Raw genomic sequence first — 22,600 nt, forward strand, 5'->3', positions numbered from 1 at the left:
ACATTAAAGCAAACCATATCAGTCCAGACAAAATGTTTTTTTCTGTTTGCTCTCTGTGTGGTCAAAGTTTTATTTCATTCAAGTGGTTGGTTTTATTTGTGGGATGTATACATATATTTTAATTGAGGAGTAGAGGAATTGAAAACCACATCATAGACTTGTTTTTCTTGGCTCGCCTTTTGCTTTGTGTGCCAGCTGGAGTATTTTTCGTACAAAAAATACATAATATTTGCACAAAAATTGAAGTTCAAGGTAATTTTGTTGGTCTTTAAATAATAATATTGAGTATTGACGGAAGATGCTTTGTTTTTTTCTAATGCACTTAATATTCATTTTTATTTTTATTGGTTTTTCAAATCAGATTTGAAATGCGAACTGAAAAATTCCCACACTTTTGTTAAATTACCTTTCATATCTATCATGTCTAATTTGATTCTAATGAGTTCAGCGGAATGATTTAATGAGGATTTAATATTCTGAGAGATACTTTTTTTATAAAGAAAAAAAACATAATTGATGAACTCAACAGTTTTAGAATAATGCTCTTTCAGAGATCTTTGGAGGATATAATCTCAATATATCTTGGAAATTAGAGTTTCAAAATGTTGGTGATATAAATAATGAAATAATATACAAAATATAATTACAGTCTTATATATAAAATTAGAGTTTCAAAATGTTGGTGATAAGAAATAATGTCCTTTTAGGGATCGTTGAAGGATATAAACTTAATATAACTTCGAAATTAGAGTTTCAAAATGTTGGTGATATAAATAATTAAATGATAAATATTTAAATAATATACATAATATAACTGAAATAGGGAATCTAATACAACAGTATTCTATATAAAATTAGAGTTTCAACATTTTGGTGATAAAAAATACTGCCCTTTCAGGGATCATTGGAGGATATACTCTTAATACAATTTCCAAATTAGAGTTTCCAAATTTTGGTGAATGATAAACAAAATATATGTACATCATATAATGAAAATTTGAGTTTCAAGATTTTGGTGATAAAAATAATTTGGTACAAACAAGGGTTTGAAACAATTAATGCTTCTTGGAATCATATAAATAGTCAAGAGTAAATTAACTTCTTTTCACGTAAACTCCTATCTTTTCCTTCTTTTACATTTGGAAAATATGAAAGATCCTTGAAATTTAGACCAGTTTTGATTTCATTTCTCTTCCTCACATATCCTACAAATAAATATCATATTTAATATGCTCGCTCTCCTAAAAAATAATCTTCCAAACTAATATTAAACATTTATAGTCGGCATGCAAACTTTGTAATAAAAAATACATGATGATCGGTGTTTTTTTTCAACGCTCTATAATTATTCAAGCAAAAAATAACGGTCATCTGCAATAGTTTAAAATCTATGTAATTTGCATAAGCACAAGCGTGATGTAATGTTTTCAAAAAAAAAAGTAGAAAGAAGTATTAAAAAAAATAATCCTACAACAATTTTTTTGTAGTTTACTAACATTACACGGATCGGCCAAACTCTCTAAACATGACCAACATGAACACATGTTATATTTTTGAGCTATAAAATGGAAACTGTACATGGCTGCGATCATTATAACTACTATGGCCAGATGATGATGATGCAGGAGGCATTCATCATAAATTTCCGGTAATCATACCCATACCGAGAGAATGTTGTTGCAGTTAAAGCTAAACGGCTAATTGAAATTTTGTTGTTGTTTAGAACATTGAACCTGGTGTAATTATACGAAAAACTTGCTTGCTTAATACTAATTTTTCATTTTTTTAGTCCAAAGCATTCTTACCTGTGTATTGTTGAATTTCCGTATAATCTTGCAGGGGAGCTGGAAAGATAAAAAGAGAAAAAAAAAATAATTTAATTAAGTTTTCTTTTTTTTGTTATAATCTTAAGGCAAACAAAAGACAATTTTAATTCCTTAAGAATTACTATAATTTATTGTCCTGTCCATTCTATGATGATACACCACCATTCACTGTCTCAAACCAAATGTAAATTATCACTTTTCATGTCAACAATAACAACAGCAGCAGCAGTAGTAGAAGCATCAGCAGCCGGCTTTAACAAAAATAATTTTCTCCTCCTGGCTAAAACCGGGTAGATGGTGTTTGCAAATGCCATAACAACGTTTCAATGTCTGGCGTCGTCTGTGTTCGTTCGCTGGCTTCCTTTTTTGCCTTGACACAATCTATGGATAGCAATCTATGTTTGCATGTATGTATGTCTTCTGGTTCTTGAATAAAAACCAAGTGTCTAAGTAATGGACAATTTGTTAGAAGTTGGAATCTAAATTTAGAGCTTGAATATGTACAGATCATGATCGTCATCATCATCAACACCGGCAACGAAACTTGAATATCTTAATAGGATAGTTGTAGAATAGAAGGATGGGGAGGAGGAGCTGGATGAAGATCAGAAGTTTATCTCCTGGATTGCTAAAGGAAATTAAGACAGGTGAAATCTAAACTATTTTACATATTTGCGATAATTGCTTTATTTTTATATTTGCAGATTAGTGTGCAAAGGTCTTAACTGGAATAGCAGTCATCTTCGTGTATGGAAAAATTAGAGTTTCTAAATTTTTGTGATAAACAACAATGCCTTTTAATAGAACATAAAATTAGAGTTTAAAAATTTTGGTGATATAAATAATTTTGAAGACTGGACCTTTACTAGAATCTTTGGAAGAGATAACATCTTATATATAACTGGAAATAAGAGTTATTATGAATCTTCGAACACGAAAAGTTAAAGTTTCCAAATTTTGGTGATATAAATAACTTAGAGTTCCAAGATCTTTACTGGAATCCTGAATAACAGTCTTCGCATACACAAAAATTAGAGTTTCAAAATTTTGGTGATAAAGTTGTGATAGTGGGCTTTCAGGGATCTTTGGAAGATATAATCCTAATAGAACATAAAATTAGAGTCTCAATATAAATAATTTTGTATACTGACACTACAGAAATGTTTGCACTTAATATAACTAGAAATTAGAGTTTCAAAGTGTTGGTGATAAAAATTGCGATAATGGGCTTTCCGGGATCTTTGGAGAAAATAATCCTAATAAAACATAAAATTAGAGTTTCAAAATTTTGGTGATATAAATTGCATTACTTGCATTTTTGTATTCAATATAACTGGAAAATAGAGTTTCCAAATTTTGGTGATAAAAAATGGCAGAGAACAAAAATTGTGGTTTGATATCTAAATGTATTTCTCTCAACATTTTATATTTAAAAAACATCACCTTGAGATTTATGAGATCATTCCCGGCAAATTATTTGACAAATAATGTATTTTACCATGCTGTTTTTCTAAATCTCATTTTCCTCTCCCCACTTTTCTTTTTGCATTTTAATAGCCCTCAGCTTTCTCATTCTCCCTCTGGCCATAACAACAGGTGTTGTTATATGAGGTTATGTTCTTAGACATTTATGTAAATCACTGGTGAAAAATTACTTAGGGAAGTCATTTATTATCTCACTCGTTTGGCGGTTTCCAAAGAAAAGCCATCAGCAAGCAGGGACAGGGCGACATGCAGACTACAACAATTTGCCAAGTAAGAATAAAATTCTACGAGTATTAGAATTGCAAAAAGTCGAAGCAGAAGAAGGCGAAGAAAAGGTTCAAGTGTTTTGTTATTAGAATTTTGCGTTTTTTGTCTGGATTTACATTTTTTCTTTTTTCATTCAGCTTAAAACAGGTGTGTAGTTGCAAAGAATTTTAAATAGACATAGACTTCCGTTCCGAAGGCACCTATTCCTTGTTATTTCTCATTATACATTTGACATGCCATTTGTTAAATAAAACGAAGATACTATGTGGGGGGTAAATAAATTTTGCGTTAAATCCGCTGATGATAGGAGTGACCTGATTTTGGAAGGAAATATGTCGTACTATGTTTTGCTATTAGATCCAATAACAATCCTAAAAAACGCGATTCAATTGTGAATCGCTATACGGGGTATCGACCTGATTTTGGAAGGAAATATGTCGTACTATGTTTTGATATTAGATCCAATAACAATCCTAAAAAAGGGGTTTCAATTGTTAATCGCTATACGGGGTGTAGAGTCCTCCTCATTCCAAACAAACCTCTTCTTCTGCATGCTCCCATTTTTTCCTAAGAAATCGCATCTTCTCTATTACAGAATCTGTAATGCCTGTGATCATTCCTTTAGAGTATCAAGCTCACTTCGTCTATTCCTTTTAAAGTGTTAATTAAGGGGAAATGCTGTTGATTATGTACCGTAGACGTTTTCTTCTTCTTCTTCTACTAGATTTTTTAATTAACTTTTAAATGCACATTAGTGCTATGAGGAAGATAGCAGTCGCGCTATTTGAAGATGGCATATTTCACACATATTTACACAAACACTTACAGAGATTCTTTACATATGTATGTAGAACATAAAAGATTCTAGGTAAATATCTGGGTTTACAGAACTGAAGCTAATGGAAAGAACAAAACAGCAACAAGAACCACCTTCTTCCAGGCACAAGTACGAAAGAAACTTGGCAAAAATATGTTGTATGACCATGCATGTATGTAGACGTACCTACATATGTTGTCTAGTATTTAAAATTGGCCTTAGGTATGGCAGAGACTTGGTCTGAGTATCCAGGTGAAATAAAATCTAAAAATACAAAATACTTCTGGAGCGTGTGCTGTTTTGTGGTATTAGTTCTACGGGTATCGTTTACATTTTGGTTTGGAGGTGTTGTAATAGTTTGGCAGCGAAACTGGGGTCATTGAACTGCTGATGTAATATACGAAAACGATTTACTTTCCCATTTTCCACTAGAACAAGGAAAATTAAAAATTTTCAAAAAAACAAATTTATTAATATCGTGTATGTGTCTTAAGTCTTTTGTTTTCTAAACCCCATGGGGAACATCAATTTCTTTAAAATGGAAAAAATATCTATTTCTGTGGGCCTAAAATCAGTACAGAAGGAATGCTACTCCATTGAGTAATAAAACCCAGCCCACAAGCATTCGTATCTCCCTCCCTCTGCCTCTCACCCGCTCTCTCCCTAACTAGTTTACAAAATAATAAGGCATATTGTAAGAAATACTTTAATTATCGCACGAAGACAAGTCAAGGCACTTGCTGCATGTATATTTTCCCGAATAACGGTAAAATGTAGAAAATAAATAAAAAAAGTCCATGCCTCCATGTTCCTGTTGTAACAACCTCAAGCAGATGACATAAAACATATGTAACACAACTGCGTAGCCAAACTACCAACCTACAACAAAAGTACCAGAGGAGTACCAAACGTAGCCGTTTTTATAGTTATCTGCAGTTCAGCAAAAATACTAATAATAATAATGGGAAAACGACCTCGTAAAAATAGCAGAAAACACAACCGAACAAAATGCAATTTCAAGTGCAATACCACCAACCAGCCGCTACAAACATCCAAGGCAAGGCTTAAGTACATATGGCCCCCCCTTTATGTAAAGCGGGACATGTGGTCTGGCATAATGTTTGGCGGTGTTTTTTTTGGAGGTTGGGGGGTAGTAAAACAAAATCTAACTGTAATTTTTATGCATTTTAACAACTTGCCATAGAGACAGACTAACATACACTTATATTCTCAAGATTCACAAAAATATGCAAACAATCGTAAAATATCTAAGAATGTAAACCACAAAACCCAACCAACAAAAAGAAGAACAAGAAAACTAAGCTAAAAAAGAATGGTTAAGAAAAATTCTGCCAGTACACCTGAGTCTGAGTTGGAGAAGAAGAAGATCCCGGTAAAATTGAAATGTGCATTATCATCATCATTATTTTTTGCCGAACAGAAGAAACTCATATCCATGCTCTTGATCTGGTTTGTTAGGAAGAAATTTATTGGCGCTGTGTTGAGGTATTTTGTTTGCGGTTACACATGATCTGCGTGTTTTTTTTCCGGAGTGATTGACATGCCAGATGATATATTACAAGAGTTGGATTTATTGGAATTATTATGAGCAAACAGAAAAAGAACAAATTTAAGTTGGCATGTGCTTAAAATAGACATCAGAGATTTTAAGGTCAAGAGCATTGCTATCTGTGTGGGAACTTGCGGAGTTTAAATAAAATTTCCTATCAAAAGTTACTTCGGAAAGTGAATTCTTTAAAATTGGAGTTTCCATATTTTGGTGATAAAAAAGTGAATGGTATAAAATTAGAGTTTCCATATTTTGGTGATACATTTTGAGTTAAATGTTGACACCTTTTTTAAATTATTTATATACTCCAAATTATATGTCAGCAGATAAAAGAATCGATATTAGAAAAGATTTTTTTTTTTTAAATTAGAGTTTCCATATTTTGGTGATAATTACAAGTTAATCAAAACTGGAGGCTGTACATGTATGTATAATAAGATCAATTTGGAAGGAATTAGAAAAATATTTCAACGTTAACACCAAGCTTCATTCCTCTTCACCCAAAAGGATATTTTCGAAAATTCATACTTGAGGTATCAAATACTTGAGATATTTCCTCAACATAGAATTCAAACTAAAATTTTTAGAACAAATCCCTCTTTTTTTGATATTTATTTCTTTTCTAAACCGACAATTTATGGTCAGTTTCTAAAAATTCTCTCTCTTTTACCACATATTCTAAAAAAGTGCCTTAAATTGCACTTCCTATAAAGATATTATAAAGTTTATGACATTTATTGTATCATCTAATGACACATATGATATTGTATTACTGCACAAGCAAATACAAATAGGCAATGGAATAAAAAGTGGGGAGACATTCCTTTTGGCCATTTGACAATATGTGGCCATGTCCTCATAAATTACCAAAGACTTATCTAAAATAACGCTAATTTTTTTTTTTGGGAGCGAGCGAACGTACAACTTTTATAATAAAAAACGGACAAACGAGCAAACAAAACTTTTTGTTTTGGGAGGGAATGCCTAGGCAAACATAAACCCAAGAGATGAGAGTGAACCAGCCATCCAGCCAGTATGCTACTACTATTCCAAAAAGGATCATTGTAAATTGAAAGAGCCATAAATAATGACCAGAGAGGTTTTGTTTAACCACACGATTAAAGATGTTGTTTGTTGCTGCCTACCATACCCATGCCTACAAGCCAATAAATGGAATTTGCCGAACTATGCTGCGTTCTTCTAAGAGTTCGCCTTACGTTTCCCTCAGAACTCAGCCACACAGACTCCCTCATGTATTTAGTTTTCAACATGCCATCATTTTTCTTTTCTATTTGGTGCGTAAGTTCTCTAGCCATGTGTAGGAACTCGTAGACTAACAATATGTAATATGACAGTCCATAGAATAGAGCTTGAAAAATGCCGAATGTTTATGGCAACACCAAATGTTTTCAGTTGTTGTTGTGTGGCCCAAATGAAAAAATACCAACCAAATATTTGCTGCAAAAGTTTGTTGTAAGTCGCATATGTATGTAACTATAAATTTTGCATGTTCTCATAAGTTGTCTACGGGATTTGCTGAAAATAGGGTAGGCCACATATGTTCGAAGTTAAGGCCTAAATGTTTTGTAAAACTTGGTGTATTCTAAGTAGTTCTTCGATTTTGCCATTTAACCAAGATGATGGGCTAGTTTTCAGTGCAATATTAACACATTTTGAATAGGGTTGTTGTTGGGAGAGGATAATTTAAATACACTTAAAGATCTTCAAATGGTACAATCTACTACTTATCTAATTCTTATTTGTACCCAGAATTAGGGTTTCCAAATTGTTGGTCATAATAATAATTTTCCCTATGAACAGATCAAACAAATAGTTTTTTTTGGAAAGTGAATTAATAAAAAATTAGAGTTTCCATATTTTGGTGATAAATAATGCTTTTCAAAGTTCAAAAGTTTTCTTAATTCTTCACATACACAAAAGTAGAGGTTCCAAATTTTTGGTGATAAAAATAAAGGTCGATATTAGGGAAGTGAATTGTGTAGAAATTTGAATTTCCATATCTTGGTGATAATTAGGATTGTAAGGAGATTTTTGGTGATAAAAATAAATGTAGATTTTAGGGAAATTAATTGCAGATCAGAAAAACACATTTTATGAATGAGGAAAATTGTATATTTTGGTGATAAATATATATATATATATATATATTTTTTTTTTTTTGATAATTCTAATCTTTTTATTTTTTTGCTGGTAAAAATAATATTCAGTAGTTGGATAGATGAATTGTATAATGAATTATTCATTTGCAAATCAAGGAAACGCTGAATAGAGTTCCCAAATGTTGGTGGTAAAAATAAATTTCCTATCGACAGTTCAAACAGACATATTTTATAAATGTGGATGGTTTAAAATTTTTTAGAGATAAAAATAAAAACCGATATTACGAAAGTGAATTCTTTAAAAATTGGAGTTTCCATATTTTGGTGATAATTGGGATTTCTGTTTTAAATTAATTCAATTCCCTACTAAGCTACAGGACTCTGGAAGGCAGCAGTTCTTTAAGTCATATATTATTATTTTTCCATAGTCATATTTCTATAACCCATTTAAAATATCTCCCATAAGATATGTTGCATGGGTTTTCATTGGCTCTCCTACATGCCTCTGACCATGTATTGAAATGGATGCTACTCCCAAGATGTCTTTGGCCATTAAAGCCACACACATTCACAGTATTTATATGTATGTTTAGTCTACTAGATTTGCTAAATAGGTTGGATACCCCAAGTCTCCACAGGTTTGGTGTTGAATGAGGAAAAATAGATGAAAAAAAACCTAAGAAAATAACAGGCTACGGTCACACCCCCTTAATGTATGACGGCTGTGGCGGCGGCCAGAGTTAGTACCCAGTGGTGCCTAATGCATTTAGCAAGTTTTTTTCCACATCCATTTGCCATTGTTTGTTGTTATTGTTGAAAATAAGGCGTACATTTGTTGAAAAGTCTGGTCAAGATGTTCAAATGTTATTTAGTTTTGGTCAAACTATTATCTTTGGTACTACCAGCCTTGTTCAAAGACAGTTGCAATTGTCTGCAAAGTCGTCTTTTGTTTGCAAAGATGAGGGAATTCTATTATTTTGTTTTGCTGTTTTCATTCTTTCTAGCTTTTCCTTATAAAGCTATTGCCCATTGCGATCTGGGAGTGGATTTTTTTTCTGTTGTTCAATGATTGTTATGACATTGAAGCTCATGCGTAGAATTTTTGTTCAGTGTTATTGTAATGCGTACCAGAAGGGGAGAATAAACGATGTAAACGATTCATGACAAAAGAGTTTTGTAAATGGAATTAATTTTGTTGGGAAAAGATAAAAATCGGAAGCAATAGAATCTTTTCAGGGGAGCTTTTCGAATTCTGTGTTTTCATAGTTCCATTAGGCTTCAAAACTCATAGAACATCTTCGAGGTAAGTGAATTATTTAAAAATTGGAGTTTCCATATTTTGGTGATAACCTGCAGTACTGTACTATATTGTACTACGTTGATATTTTTTGATAGAATTTTCTGAAATATAGTCATCCCAAACTATTTTTTTGTTTTGCCCCAAAATTAGGCATTAGACTCAAACCTCATAGAACATCTTCGAGAAAAGTGAATTGTTTAAAAATTAGAGTTTCCAAATTTTGGTGATAACCTGCAAAACGGTACTATATTGTACCACTTTGGTATTTCTTAATAGAATTATCTGGAAAAAAATTGAAGTATTTTTTTGTTTTTCCTCCAAATAATTTGAATCCAATTTCTTTATTTGGCATAATTGTATTGTAATAAGGAAATCGTGGAAAATTATGCAACATGCAGCACCATACAAGTTTCCAGACATTTTTTTTGAATAACAATTTATGACTTGTGGCTGCATAATTATTTATTATTGTTGTTCCAGCCAAGAACAGAACTTTGCAAGTTAGGCTCATCTTCTAAGAGGTGGTCCTCCGACTCCCACTTCCAGTTTATCGCAGTAGCAAAACTGCTAACAAACATCACGTTATGGCCATAGTATAATATTACCTCAGCAGCAGCAACAACAACAATGACTGTCTTGCTAAGAAAATTTGGTAGTCAAGAGCAAACAGCAGGAGGTTTGTGATTCGGAAAAAAACGCCAAAGCTGCTGCTTTCAACACCAAAACAAAAAAGAAGCTACTTTCTGAAACCTATTTTGCATAATAGCATTTCCTACAAAAGAACCGTGAAAATATAAGAGCAACTACGACACAATCATGTTAAATTACTGGTAAATTCATTTGTTGCAAGTTGCAACATCTCCGTCAGTCTGTTCTCCTTCAATTCAATAATCCTAAAACCTTTGGCAAAAAATTGGCCATAGTCGCTATCTTTGGTTTTTTTCAGACCAAGAACAACGATAGGCAGATAGATGGTGATGACTGATGCTGGCTGGCCGAGTATGGTGGTCATGTTAATGTAACTGATATTGGTTGGAAAACAATGGCAAGAGGTTGGGGGAAGATATTCTGTTTTGGTTTGTGGCCTAGACTTAAGTCTGGATATTTACCTGTCTGTCCTTAGAATATTTGTTATTTTTTCGACTTCTTGATAGCATTGTTGGGTTTTCTATCTATCTGTCTGGATAAGCTGTGTGATATTTGAGACATTATGTTAACGCTTAACATGATACACCCTTTTGTTGTGCCTAACAATTGTGGACCTCAAGCTCACGATCAACGCCAGCAGCCACAGGCAGCAGCAGGAGTAGAAGTCTGAAAACCAACATTATCAACCTCATTGTCATGATCTTTAGGTTTACAACAACAACAATAAAATATACAAGAACTTAACTAAAGGAAAACTTGTACATCATTTTTCACCCAGCAAACTGAAAGAACAACAAAAGTAGCAACAAAAAGGAGAAAAAAATTCTAAATCAAGATATGTGATCAAGGCCATGGAAATTGCCATTTCGCCCCCCACCGTTTGCCAACAAAAGAACACAACATGCAACTTGAAGAACAAAAATTTGTTTGTCTTTTGGAGTTTGGTGAAATGTTTTGTCTGCTTCTATTTTCTAAATTGCATAATTGCAAATATTGAGAATATTCTGCCAAAACCAAAGAAAAACAGAAGACTCAAAGCAGATTCTGATGATATTCTCATTAAATCTATTAAAGCATTATTATATCATAAAGTCCAAAGAATACTGGGAAAATTTCAGTTGGTCTGTTATTAAAATAATTAGTGAAATGAATTCATAAGATAAAAGAGAAGAAGAAGCAGAAGAAATTGAAAAATAAACTACAAAACACAACAAAGTTTGCATGATTTTCTTTCACGTAATGAGGATTTTTCAAACCTATAATTAATTCCAGCCAAACCAACCAAATTTACAACAAATTGTCATAAAACCTCTCAAAATAATTTTGAAGCCATTTGTAAACAACTTCAAACGAGAGAGGGTTAAACCAAGAAGGTTGATTTAAATACTCTTGATAATATTTACAAATAATTTCAATTTATAGAAAAGTGTTTCAAACACTTTTTAGTTATTTTCAAACTTGCCAACATACACATAACAATTACATCAAAATTAGTTTTGTTTTTTCCCCAAAATTAGGCATTAGGATTCAAACCTCATCGAACATCTTTGAGGAAGGAGCATTGTTTAAAAATTAGAGTTTCCATATTTTGGTGATAACGTTTAAAACTGTACTATATTGTACTACTTTGGTATGGCAATTACTTTAAATTATTGCAACCAACAAAAAACTGTTGATAATTTGCTTCAAACATATGTTTATCGGTGTGAAACTATTAACAAACCATCTCAAGCTATCTAAAACCTCTTCGAAGTTCGCTTAAAACTTCTGGTAAACTTCTTAAAATTACTTTAAAAAATTTAAACGCACTTCAAATGTCCTAAAACCTGTAGAAATAATTATCAAGCCCGTCAAACCTTTGTAAACAAGTTCATGATATTGATAATTAGACTCAAACCTTTTGATAGTATTCACAAAATCATCTCAAACTATTGAAGACTACTTCAAACCGTTTGTAGTTAAATTTAAACTTATTTATATCAGAGTCAAACTATTTACAAACTATCTCAGGCTATGTAAAACAGCTTCAAACAATTTAAAGTTTGCTATAAACTTCCGGTAATTTCGATGTCAAATTACATTTAAAAATGTAAGCACACTTTATACTATTGATAATGGGCCATACACATTTAAAATGTTCCATCAAACCACCGCAACACGCACCGAAGTGTTCCAAACTCACTTCAAACTACTTCAGATGGCTTCGAACGAGGTATAAATTACTTCAAACTTCTTAAAATATCCTCTAAACACACACTGAACTGTTTAGACAACTTTTCAAAATACTCCCAAAAACTTAGAGAATGTCGAAATTTTTACAACTTATTTCAAACTACTCAATATTGGCATCAAACTTTTTTCTAAAAGGTTATAAATAGTAAAAATTAGTTTGGAACGGGCCAAAATATACTTCAAACTTCATATACAACTCATCAAAATGCTCAAAACATACTTCAAACTACCCATTATTTGCATCAAACTACTGCAGGTGACTTCAAACTAGGTATAAATTATATCAAACTTCTTCAAATATAATCTGAACATACATTAATTGGTCTAGATAACTTTTCAAACTACTTCCAACAATCCAGAGATTTTTACAACTCATTTCAAACTACTCGATATTGGCATAAAACTTCTTCCATCATGTCATAGTAATAATTTGGTTCAAATGGGACAAAATTGTTTCAAACCTCATACAAAACCAACAAAATTTTCTTTTATTTATTTCTCTTTCGAGATGAGCTACATGATCGGAAATTTCTTCAAACAGGTTCAGGTTCTTTAAGGTTAACTTCAAACCTCTTGTACTGGGCTTCAAACTTCCCTCAAATTACTTCATACCATTCTAAACATATTTTTTCTCTTCTATCTTTCTATTTTCTCCTCCACTCTTGGTACTCCACCTCAAACAATCTTTAATTTCTTTGGAGTTTGGTTCATACCATTTGTTGTTGCTGTTTGTTGCTTATTTATAAATCTACTAATCACCGATATTCATCTAAATAAATCCTCACATAATCCCGCAATTTACAAACACGCTTTGAGCACTCAAAAAAAAAAAAATATTTCCATTTCGGTGTAATTTCCGCCTAGAAGGCCAACTAACTGTGACAAGTGAAGTGTGGCTAAACTTGTTAGCCAACATTTGACAAATGTATCCTCATCATCATTGGCAACAGCAGCAACAACAACAGAATTCTAAACACCATTTCGAACGAACGAAGAAAGAAGACGACAGACAGACCAAGACACCAATGCTGGCTGTTGTTTCAAGCCGCATCTTGTAAAGATGTGTCAACACCAGTTCTAAACATGTCTTAACATTTATATACATTCGTATGTATGTACATGTACTTGTACACATGTCTCCGCATTGGACTCATATTACAATTTTCAAACACACACACGCCCGTACAACATATTGTCAATTTGCAAACATATAAATTTTGATTTTACACCGACCACGGCTATACGATCTGCAATTGAAATGCGATCATTATGTTAGTGACAGTTTATAAAAAATAATTCAAAATCATTTCAAGCTTATTATATTCGGAACCTTTTAATTATGTGGTTACACTGTGTGTGTGTGTTTTTGTTGCATATACAAGTTCGATACTGAGTATCGTTTCCATGTTCATACAATAACGGTTAAGATAAATGACCATCGTTGGAGCATGACACAACTTGTGTGTTAAGCTTGAGCAGCTTGAAACAAATATTCAACTGATATCTATCTGCCTCAGTAAGCATAAGGTGTTGTTTATTTGTTTGTCGTTGTTGTTGTTGTTGAGGCTTGAGATAAGACACTGATACCACCGCCAGCAGCGGTGGCTGTGACGTCGGCGGGTGTTAAAACATATCTTGTTATACGAGTCTGACTGAGGTGGCGCTAAATGCTTAGATTTCCTACGTTTGTTTTTTTGCTGTTCGGTTTGTTTGTGATATCAAACATAAATTTGATTTGACGCCTTTTTAACGGTGCTAATATGCATGTAATTACATGTGTATGAATGGCTGGTGGTCGGTGAGGTGGGGGAAGTTGTTAATTTTTATGGCAAATAAAACGATGTGGGGTTTTTTTTTGGTTCGCATTTAATTAAAAATCATTAAGTTAAAAGATTTTATAAACATTAAAACCTATATAAAATTTCCGAATTAGATTTGGACTACTTGGAACTTCATACTGAATGTCATATCCATCGTAAATTATTCTCCGAACTTCCTCAAATAGTTGTAAATTACTTTAAACCACCTTGAATTATTTTTATGTACCTGTAATCGTGGTTTGATTACATTCATACTTCTGTAAATTACTTGTAATTTATTCCAAACTACACTGAATTATCCACAATATATTTTAAAGTATATCAAACATTTTTAAAATATTTGGAATTTATATCATACAACCTAAAACTGCATATATTTTACATCAAACTACATAACTTTAAAGCCTGTTGAACTCTCACATTTTACTTCAAACTTTTTTCAACTATAACTGAACTTCGGTTTTTATGGGAAATTACATCTAACTACTCACAGATTGCTTCAAACCTGCTTTAACTTTTTAAAAATTGCATCAAACATTTTCGAACTTTGATTAATTCACTGGAAATTATAACCAACTAATTTCAATTCACTTCCAACAACATCTATGTACTCAAAAATTCCTTACAACCCCTTCAAACTAGCTAGAAATTACATCAAACCTCTTTAAACTTCGATTTAGTCACCAAAAACAGCAGTAACTAGCTGAAATTGACTTCGAACAACATTTAAATATTCCCTGGGTACTTCAAATAGCATCAATGTGGTTAAAGTTAACTTCAGAATATTTCAAACTAGCTGCAACCACATCAAACTTCCCAAAAATGATCTCAGACTATTTTAAATTTCCTCAAACTACTTTTTAAACACTTCAAACAACATCAAACTTTGCAAAAATGTCCTCAAATCACTTAAAATTAAGTAAAGAGTTTCTAATAACGTTGGAAGCCATTTAGATTGGTTTGATCGGGTATGGACTTGAAGTTGTTTTGCTGAATGTTTAAAGTGATTTGCAATTGTTTGATGAAGTTTGAGCTGAAATTGCAATGGAAAACTGAAGTTTGAAGAGCAGTAGCTGCAATTTGCAACTTGTTTCAAATTACCATAAATATTGTAAAGAAATTCAAATAATGATAACAATGTTGGAAAACATTGAGCTTAGTTTGACCGGGCTCTATAAGGAGTTGAAGGTGCTTTGCTGAAAGTATGAAGGGTTCTGTAATTGGTTTGATTGTGTTGTTAAAAAAATAGAAAACTAAAGTTTGAACTTGAATAAGCAGCAGTTTGCAATCTTCTTTCAAATGTTGGAAGCCATTTAACATGGTCTGACTGGGTTCTATATAGAGCTTAAGGAAGTTTGAAGTAATCTATAAATGGTTTTATGTATTTTATGGTGACTTTATGGCAAATTATATTATGTTTGATGAGGTTTGAATAAAAATAGGAAGCGAAAATTGAGGTTTGAATCTAGTATGAAAAGCAGATTGAAACCACTAAAAGAATTAATCATTATGTTGGAAGCCATTGAACTTCGACTAATCGATATTTTTAAGAAGTAGGAGGGAGTTTGGTGAACGTTTGAAGGAGTATGTAGTAGGTTTATTGAATTATTTACTTAATGTATGACTAATTATATTAAGTTTGATGATGTTTGAACTGAAATAACAATAGAAAACTGAGGTTTGAAGCTAGTTAGCAGATGTTTGAAACAATTTTCTAACGTCGAAATCCAAACTTTTGCAAATTTTCTTTTAAAAACATGTTTCTAATTCATGTAACTTTTCAGATACAAATATGTGCATCTATAAATGTGTATGTAAACCAGTCAATCAAAACTTCCATGTCTGTGTGCCGTTTCATTAAAAATGACATGACCATACCTAGTTGTTATAAAAAAAACCTTTTAAGAAGACAACAAAACTATGGAGTTGTGTGTTTTGACCCATTTCCCCCACGCACAATACTCCATAACTACAAAGTCCATAGAGGGGGGAACAAAATGTCCAACTTAGTGGTCAAAACTCACAATCACACACACATGGACATATTATGACACATCATAAGAAGCCGGCATTATCACTTCAGACTTCATCATCATCAGCTGTTGCTGCTGCATTAGACTCCACCGCATTCATATGCCCATATATGTATGTTTGTATGGGTAAATATGTTGTCTGAACCAGATAACCATTTGTAAATGTTCACGTCATTCATATGCAACATCAGACGTTGATGACACCAAACAGCAACATCAACAACAACAAGTGTTGTGATGTTGTGCATTATAACAAAGTTGTATGAATGGATGTAGCCATCCATCCTGTCATAGACACATAGTTTGTGGTGACATTACTTATAAAGAGATGCAAAGTGCATTTTGGTATTATAGACTAAAAATCAGGAAAAAAAGAAAGGTTATGGTCATGTATATGAGGGTGGAACGAAAAAATTGTTCACAAGAAAAAAAATTTTTAAATGAAATTAGAAAATTAAAAATAAGTCCACTTCTTCCTTCAAACATGGTTTGAATGTAGGGTTGGGAAGATTTTTTTTTTTTTTAAATTGGAAAATTAGAAAAAATTCCGGTGGGACGAAAAAAATATTAAAATAATTTTTTTATATTGGAAAATAAAAATGAATCCAGCTCTTCCTTCAAACATTGCCTATTGATTATCATAATCAATAGTGTCGTCGTTGTTATTGTGGTAACAACATTTACTGTTTGTTTTCATGACATTGCAACATGTATGCATCGTCTATGACATATCAGCTTACAGAAATTGCCATCAAAATTTTTTACAACAACATTACAGCATTAGACTGAATATTAGACACCTTAATGGTGGTATCAATGGGGAAAGCACACACACACACACACCCATCTATTTGGCATGAATTTGTGTACGCATGCCAAACACACATTGCGTTTGTGGTTTGAGGCTGGATAAACACCGTTCGCATAATACTGATACAGTTTATTGAGAAGAGAAAAATATCTGAGACATATTATTCATTCATGCATGCATGCCTGACTGCTTGCCAAGCAGCCAACTTGCATTGATTCATTCATTGATCATGACATTGCTCCTGAATAGGTAATATATCCATCATCACATACAAAACATATAGTGTGTGTGTACGACTTGTTGTCTGTCCATGTTTTATGGATCGTATTGCGTTTTTTTGTCTTCGCAAAAATCTGTCGCCGTCGGGGTGTTGATTTTGTTTCTTCTCATTTACCAGTCATGCCCGTCTAATTTGTGTAATTTGTACGATGTTATCAATAACATATAGCGGCACATTGGGCTAATGATTGATTTTGTGCTATTGCTGTTGTTGTTGGTTGTTTCAAACCAGAAATAAAAAAAAATATATTGCACCAAAAGCAAGTTATGAAAGAAGATTTTTTTAAATACTTCCTTTTGCTCTTCTTTTAGTTGATTTTTTTTTAATTTGCCATAACTCAGGCCTGCGGGGTAGGATTTTTTTCTCTATACATAACTGAAATAATTGTTGGTGAATGGGAAACATGTGCTCCAAAGTATGTTAATGATTTTTGAACAACTATGAAAATTTACAAAAGATTTCTTGGAATAATTTACCATTAGCTTAGGTTACGGAATGTGGTATTGCACACTTATAAGACTGGAGACAGTTATTTGAAACGGTATCGCGAAAATTTGGAATAGGGAGAGAAGAGTAAAAGATATGGCGTCGAATTTTTTTTTTAAATACCATAACAAAAAACATGGATTGACCTTCAAATCTCCTCATATACCAACCCCCTCATATGAAATCACTAATGTTCAATTTCAAAGTCCCAGTAATCCGTCCTCTGTCATTATAACATTTCAAACCTAACATAATTTTCATCAAACCACTGGTAGTTGGTATCAAAATTCTTGCAATTCTTGCAGTATCATCAAACCTCTGTTTCATATCATCAAACTACTTGTGGTATACATGTTCTGGCTTCAAACTCATTGCAGACACCATCAAACTAGTCATATTTACTACCAAACAAATATCCAACTTATTTTTGGAGTTCAAACCGCATGTATCAAAACCAAATGGGTTCAAACTTCTCATGGGGAACTTCAAACCAAATATAATACAAATCTATCACTTCAAACTTCATACATAAGACGTCTAAGAACTTGCATGCAACTACAAATCTCTTGAAATTTTCATCTGGTACTTGTGACTGACTTCAAACTGATGTTCGCTATACTTCAAACATCATTCACATTATTTGTAATTCCCTTGTATGATTTCAAACCATTTGCCTTGAACATAAAACAAAGTGCAAACGACTACATAACACATGCCTTGTTAATTTTTGAAATTCAACCAAATCTAGTAGGTTTAAATCCACATGTATTGGACTTCAAACCACATACAACTGACTTCAAACTACTTGTAGTGTTCTTCAGATAACACGAAAAGGATATTAAATTATATTTGGGCGCCATTAAATCACTTCAAATCACTTATATTAGACTTCAGACCACCACATCGAAATTCATTTGGGCGCCATTAAACTATTTCAAACCCCTTGTATTAGACTTCAAACCACTTATAATCGGCTTCAAATAACTTCTCAAATTTATCGATGATTTTAAAATCATCAAAATACGTTTGGGCGCCATCAAACCATTTCAAAACATTTGTATTAGACTTCAAACCACCTATGAAGGACTTCAAACAAGTTCTTAATTTAATGTAGTTAGATGCTCATTTGAAGTCCACTTAATGTAGTTTGAAGTTAATTTAATGTGGTTTGAAGTTCAGTTAAAGAAGTTTGAAGTCCATTTAAAATAGTTTGAAGGCTATTTAAAGTAGTTTGAAGTTCATCTAAAGTAGTTTAAAGTCGATTTAAAGTAGTTTGAAGTTCATCTAAAGTAGTTTAAAGTCGATTTAAAGTAGTTTGAAGTTAATTTAATGTAGTTGGAAGGTCATTTGAAGTAGTTCGAAGTCCATTTAAAGTAGTTTGAAGTTAATTTAAAGTGGTTTGAAGTTCACTAAAGTAGTTTTACGTTAATTTAAAGTAGTTTAAATTTATTTCAAAAAATCCAATAGATTCGACGTTGACTTTAGTTAGTTTGAAACAAACTGCAATATGTTTGAAGGCAATTTGAAGTAGTTTAACATTTTATCAAAGCTTGAATCGAAGTTCATCAAGGTTTCATGGTTGCAAACAAATCCCAAATAGTTTGAAATTAAATTACACATTTTCATAATTTTAATCGGAAAAAAGAAATGAAGAATAGTTATATAACAATTTGTACGTTTTTCCAAATATAGCCGGGGGGTTGGATGGTTTGGCACACCTGCCACACCAATTATCCCAACCCTTTTGCAGATTTTCATGGCCAAGCATGCTCATGTCACGGGGCAATAAATTAAAGAATAAAAAAAATAATAAAATAAAGACAATTACCGAGCTAGCCAAGTATTACATTTGGAAGCGACATGTATGAAGAAGACGTCGCGCCATTAACTGAATTGCAAATTCTATTCTCGGTGGTTGTTGTAGATTTTTATCACTTGGGATTTTTTTCTTCTTCTGCGGGCTTTTGGCAGAAAGTGCAATGACTTTTCACCGTTTATTAAATCTTGGTTTTGGCCAGACTTGAACGTCTTTTTTGCTATTCTGTTTGAAATGGAAAATTTCGTGTTTGGAGTATAAATAACCACAAACCCGAGGAAAAGAAGAAGAAGTTCACTCAACTTGGAAAGTCTCTTTGGTTGGTGTTGTTGTTGCTGTTGCCATTTGTGTCTGGTGTTTGACACCTTTACGCATCACGTAGCGCTAAAAAAGGTTCTAATTTAAAGTATCCACACAAAAAGAATCATGGTCTGTCTAGAACCTCCTCCGAACTCCTCTTGAGAGCTCCCCTCTCTCTCCCTCTGTTGTTGTTGCCTGTGTATTCATTGTGTAATACTGTAACTTAGGTCAAGAAATAATTATCTCCCTATGATGATCGTTGTCGTCGTCGTTTTGCATGGGATTTTAATTTCATGTTTTGGTTACATTTGAGACCGAACAACCGACCGAACGAACCTCCAACCATAATGTTATAAATTTCTTGTTGTGTTCTTTTCTTTTATGATACTAAAGGAGTGAGAGTTTGGTAATACTAGATGAAGATAGTCAGCGGGTTGAGTGTTTTGATGGCAGAGAGGCTAGCTTTAAAGTGTTGTAGATCATGATGAGTTAACGTAATTTTTCCCTGCTTCTCTGCTTTGCGGAAGCTTTCAAAATTCTTTGGGGTTATGTCTTTTCCTTTCCTGATTGTTTGACTTGATTCTAAAGGCTCACGCAATGGGGAGAAGAACAACAAAAACAACAGCAAATCAGTAAATGTTTGGGTGAAGCGAGGCAGAGTGGAGGAGAGCATGGCATTACCTTTTTTTCTTCCTCTTCTTCTTCTGATTTTTAATGGATTTTAATGGCATTGGCGAGTATCATCCATCTATCATTGTATAGTGAGTGCTGTTTAATGTTATGCAATCATAAAAAAAAACTCCCAATGAAAATGATGATCTTTTTCCATGGAATTTGTTTGCCTAGCTATGGGGGATATCACATGGCTTATGGACAAATCAACGAATCATTAAAAAGGATTATGATTTCCTGTCTTTATGGAAAAAGGTAATCATAAACCAAGTAAAACCAAGATTCCAACTAAGAATGTATGTAAACAAATCAACATAATTAATTTTATAGTTTTGCTCTGAGACAATTGATATTTGTTGTGTTGAAAAAAAAAAACATGGAAATACACCTGCCCAGCTAAGCTAATGAGAATTTAATGGCTTTCCTTATGGAATTTTTTACAACTTTAGAAATTAGTTATAATGGCTTCCATATATACCAAAGGGTTTTGTGGAATTTGAAAGCCATTTAAAGTAGTTTGAAACGAACTTCAAGCAGTTTGAAGCTCTCGAGAGGAGTTTGATGTTATCCCAGACTCACTTAAGAACCTAAAATATTAAATTATACCCAATTTGGTTGAACATAATACCCAAAAATCATAAAAAATATCGAATAATAGGGATTACACTAGTTGGGCGCCACTTCCAAACATAAATCAATAATGCTTATTTTTGGTGGGGAAATTGTCTACCTAAGGAGAATTCCAAATACCAAATTACAGACAATTTGGTTGAAAAACATGACCAAGCACCGCAAAATACGGAAAATTCGGAAGGTATCGTTGTATGGAGTCTAACCAAAAAAGTAGGCCAGTACTGATAATTTTTGGTAGGGCAATTATCTACCCCATGGCAATACCAAACATCAAATTACAGCTATTTTTGTTCAAAAATGTGGCCAAATTCCCCAAAATACCGTAAATTGGGATGTACCGTAATTGGGCGCCACCCTGAAATATAAATAAATATTGATAATTTTTTCTAGGGAAATTGTCTACCCACAGAGAATTCAAAATATCAAATTACAGGCAATTCAGTTCAAAAACGTGGTCAAGCTACCCAAAATACAGAAATTTAGGAGGTTCCGTTATATGGGGGCTACCCTAAAATGTGGACCAATATTGATAATTTTTGGTAGAGTGATTTGCTATGAAATCCGTACCCAAAATACCAAATTATAGCCAATTCGGTTGGAAAACATGGCTAAAATCGCCATCAAACCAAAAATGTTTGATGTGGTTTGAAGCGCCTTTTAAGGTGTTTTAATGAGTTTTGGGTATTTTTGGTACCCACCCGATTCAATAATAATTCAATAGTCAGTAAAACCCAAAATATGGTCACACAAATTGAGTTTGAAGCGAACCATTTATGTTTGACGCCTGTAAAAGAGGATCGAAACACAATTAAAAACATTTATAAAAAGTTGTTGGTGTTATAATGAAAAAGTAGAGCAATCCTATAGTGTTTTTAATTTCCAAGTTTTTTCACAATGTTCGATGAGGTTTGAAGCTGTTTCATGAGTATTTTGTAGCTTTTAAAGCAGATATTGCACATTTTTTATCGTTTTGTTATAAAACGCAATATAACTCTTAATGAAAATGTCTGTAGATATGCCACTGAAAACGTTTGAAGCGAACATAATTTGTTGGCGGTGGACTTACATGCTGTACATGATCAGGAATATAAAATGTTGGTGGTTTTTAATGTTAAGTTGAATAGTAAACCAAATTGCTTCGGTATTTCCAAACAAATTAAAAAGGTTTGATGTGGTTTGAAACTGTTTTAGTTAAGTTTGCATGAGAGAATCAAAGGTATTCAATAAATTGATTGAATTTTATGTCAATTCAGTGGAAATATAAAGTGTAATATATTTTATTTTCCAAAATTGAATGTTTGAAGAGGATTGAAGTGACTTTTGGAGGTTTTTTTTTTGTTAAATTTGAATGTAAGAATTCAAAAGTATTAAAAAAATTGATTGCAGTTTCAGTAAAAATAACAAATTTAATATATTTTATTTTCCACAAACTAAATGTTTGATGAGGTTTGAAGAGATTTTTGTGGGAGCTTTTTGTTGTTGTT

General features: G+C 32.6%; 1 protein-coding gene across 1 annotated transcript in view; it reads right to left on the bottom strand.

Annotated features, from left to right (window-relative positions):
- The window catches only part of LOC133322147 (titin), a 68,732-nt gene that overhangs the window by 20,255 nt on the left and 25,877 nt on the right, over positions 1–22,600 (bottom strand). Inside the window, exon 2 of the mRNA XM_061531197.1 lies at positions 1,806–1,844. Within this exon, the coding sequence (XP_061387181.1) occupies positions 1,806–1,844 (39 nt within the window). The remainder of the gene's footprint in view (positions 1–1,805; positions 1,845–22,600) is intronic.

Source organism: Musca vetustissima, unplaced genomic scaffold (assembly GCF_032173495.1).
Source record: "Musca vetustissima isolate MV318-11 ecotype Yass unplaced genomic scaffold, APGP_CSIRO_Mvet_v1 utg73954, whole genome shotgun sequence".
NCBI classification, from domain to species: domain Eukaryota; kingdom Metazoa; phylum Arthropoda; class Insecta; order Diptera; family Muscidae; genus Musca; species Musca vetustissima.